The 1,969-nt window shown below is 40.6% G+C and overlaps 1 gene segment (V, D, J or C); it reads left to right on the top strand.

Moving 5' to 3' along the window:
• The first annotated feature begins 946 nt into the window (after window positions 1-946).
• On the top strand, window positions 947-1,680 carry LOC139639831 (immunoglobulin heavy variable 3-21-like). The segment is given in 2 exon segments: window positions 947-971; window positions 1,367-1,680. Coding segments are annotated over 2 exon segments (339 nt in total).
• The last annotated feature ends 289 nt before the right edge of the window (window positions 1,681-1,969 follow it).

The raw sequence follows: 1,969 nt of genomic DNA, 5'->3' as shown, positions 1-1,969 counted from the left end.
CCTCTAAACTGTTAACAACCTAAAAAATAAATCAAAAAACAAACAGAGATTAAATTCAGACAGTGTCATAGTTGCAAGTGTTTTTCAGTTGAATTATTTTTTGCTGTTATTGTTGAAATAGTTTGATCAGTCATCTTTAACTGTGTTATTGAAAAAAGCGTCAACATTGTACAATGGAAATCACAGAAAAACACAAATGAATGAATGAGGTGCTTGGAGCCAGGGGGGTGAAAGTAGTTTTTAGCATAAACCAAGACAAAAAATTGGAGCGAACTTTGATTATATTTGTTCTTTTCATATATACTGATAATTACTGATGACAATATTTTAGGAGGTGAGGTGATGGTATCTCCATCTCAGCACATGTGGGCTAGAAGTCAGATTTATGCTTTTCCACCGCATGGTACCGGCTCGACTCGACTCGCCTTTTTTGGTTTTCCACTGGGCAAGTACCAGGTACCAGGTACCATATTACCTAGTACCTGGTACATTTTTGGTAGCATCTCTGTCGAAGTTCCAAGCGAGCTGAGGCGAGCTGAGGCGGATACCAAAAGGTGACGTGAAAAACACTGCAGACCACTGATTGGTCAGAGAGAATCGTCATCGCGCACACGGGACATATGCTAACATTAGCTACCAGGTTAGCTTACCCTCTTATGTCGCCTTGAGCAACCAGAGAGCAGTCTGTTGTCTCGCTGCCTTCAGCCTCTTCTGAAATAAAATCTGTTTCCTTGCTGTGACTAACAGCCACATACCGAGAATCAAGAACACAATCCCTTCGATATCTTCCATTGTTGCTGTGTGTGTTGCGTTTCATGCAGCGTCACGGCATCGCTATGACAACCAGTTGTGGGGGGTGGGGCACATTGGGGGGGGTACTATCTGAAAACCTTACTACCAAAAGCGAGTAGAGTCGAGTCAAGTCGAGGCGAATTGAGCCGGTACCATGTGGTGGAAAAGCGGCATTAGAGGTATGTTGAGGCTCTGGAAACTCTATCTCTATATCCTGCTGAAATCTCAATCATTTACCTGTGGGTCAAATTTAACCAAAATAGTCCCTTTGTACAGTGAACATTCATTCTCCAGTTTCACCAAACAATAATTGAGAGAATCCAACACTATCCTCCCTGCCTGTGAGGAGGAGTCAATGCAAAACTTAGATGTCTTCCATCTCTACTTATCTGACTGCAGAGAGGATGACAGAGAACAGTGGCCACACAGTTTAACATGATGGGCTATAGGACAGGACTGCTGCTTTTAACTATCTGCTGGGCAGGTGAAGCTTTTGACTAATCTTGATTTGATGTTGTCTTCATTAAAGATACTAACTTAATGCATGTGATGGTTTTCTTTGTTGTCTTGACAGGTGTTGATGGTCAGACTCTGACAGAATCTGAACCAGTGGTTAAAAAGCCTGCAGAATCCCACAGACTGACCTGTACAGCCTCTGGATTCACATTCAGCAGCTACCCGATGAACTGGATCAGACAGGCTCCTGGAAAAGGACTGGAGTGGATCGCCTTCATACACACAGGCAGTAGTCATATCTACTACTCCCAGTCAGTCCAGGGCAGATTCACCATCTCCAGAGATGACTCCAGCAGTAAGGTGTATCTACAGATGAACAGTCTGAAGACGGAGGACACAGCAGTGTATTACTGTGCCCGAGAGACACAGTGAGAGACAGTAATAGGAAAGACACACAAAAACTACTTCCTCTATTTACCACCATCAGTAGACTCAGTTCTTCCTGGTGACACTGGGAACATTCAATTCTCTCAGGATTGTTTTTGTGCACAATACTGATTTTAGTGAATATACTGTATATATATCATTATATATATATATATATATATATATATATATATATATATATATATATATATATATATATATATATCATATTATCAATACAGTATACATTTCCCTAACAATAATTCATTTTTAATATAGTAATTTTAAGAATATT

This window comes from Centroberyx affinis, unplaced genomic scaffold (assembly GCF_046629955.1).
Source record: "Centroberyx affinis isolate AG114_WGS23_722 - 3 ecotype Tasmania unplaced genomic scaffold, CSIRO-AGI_Caff_v1 ptg007812l_1, whole genome shotgun sequence".
Classification (NCBI taxonomy): Eukaryota; Metazoa; Chordata; class Actinopteri; order Beryciformes; family Berycidae; genus Centroberyx; species Centroberyx affinis.
Note: the sequence above shows the minus strand (reverse complement) of the source record. Positions and strands in the feature narration are given on the sequence as shown.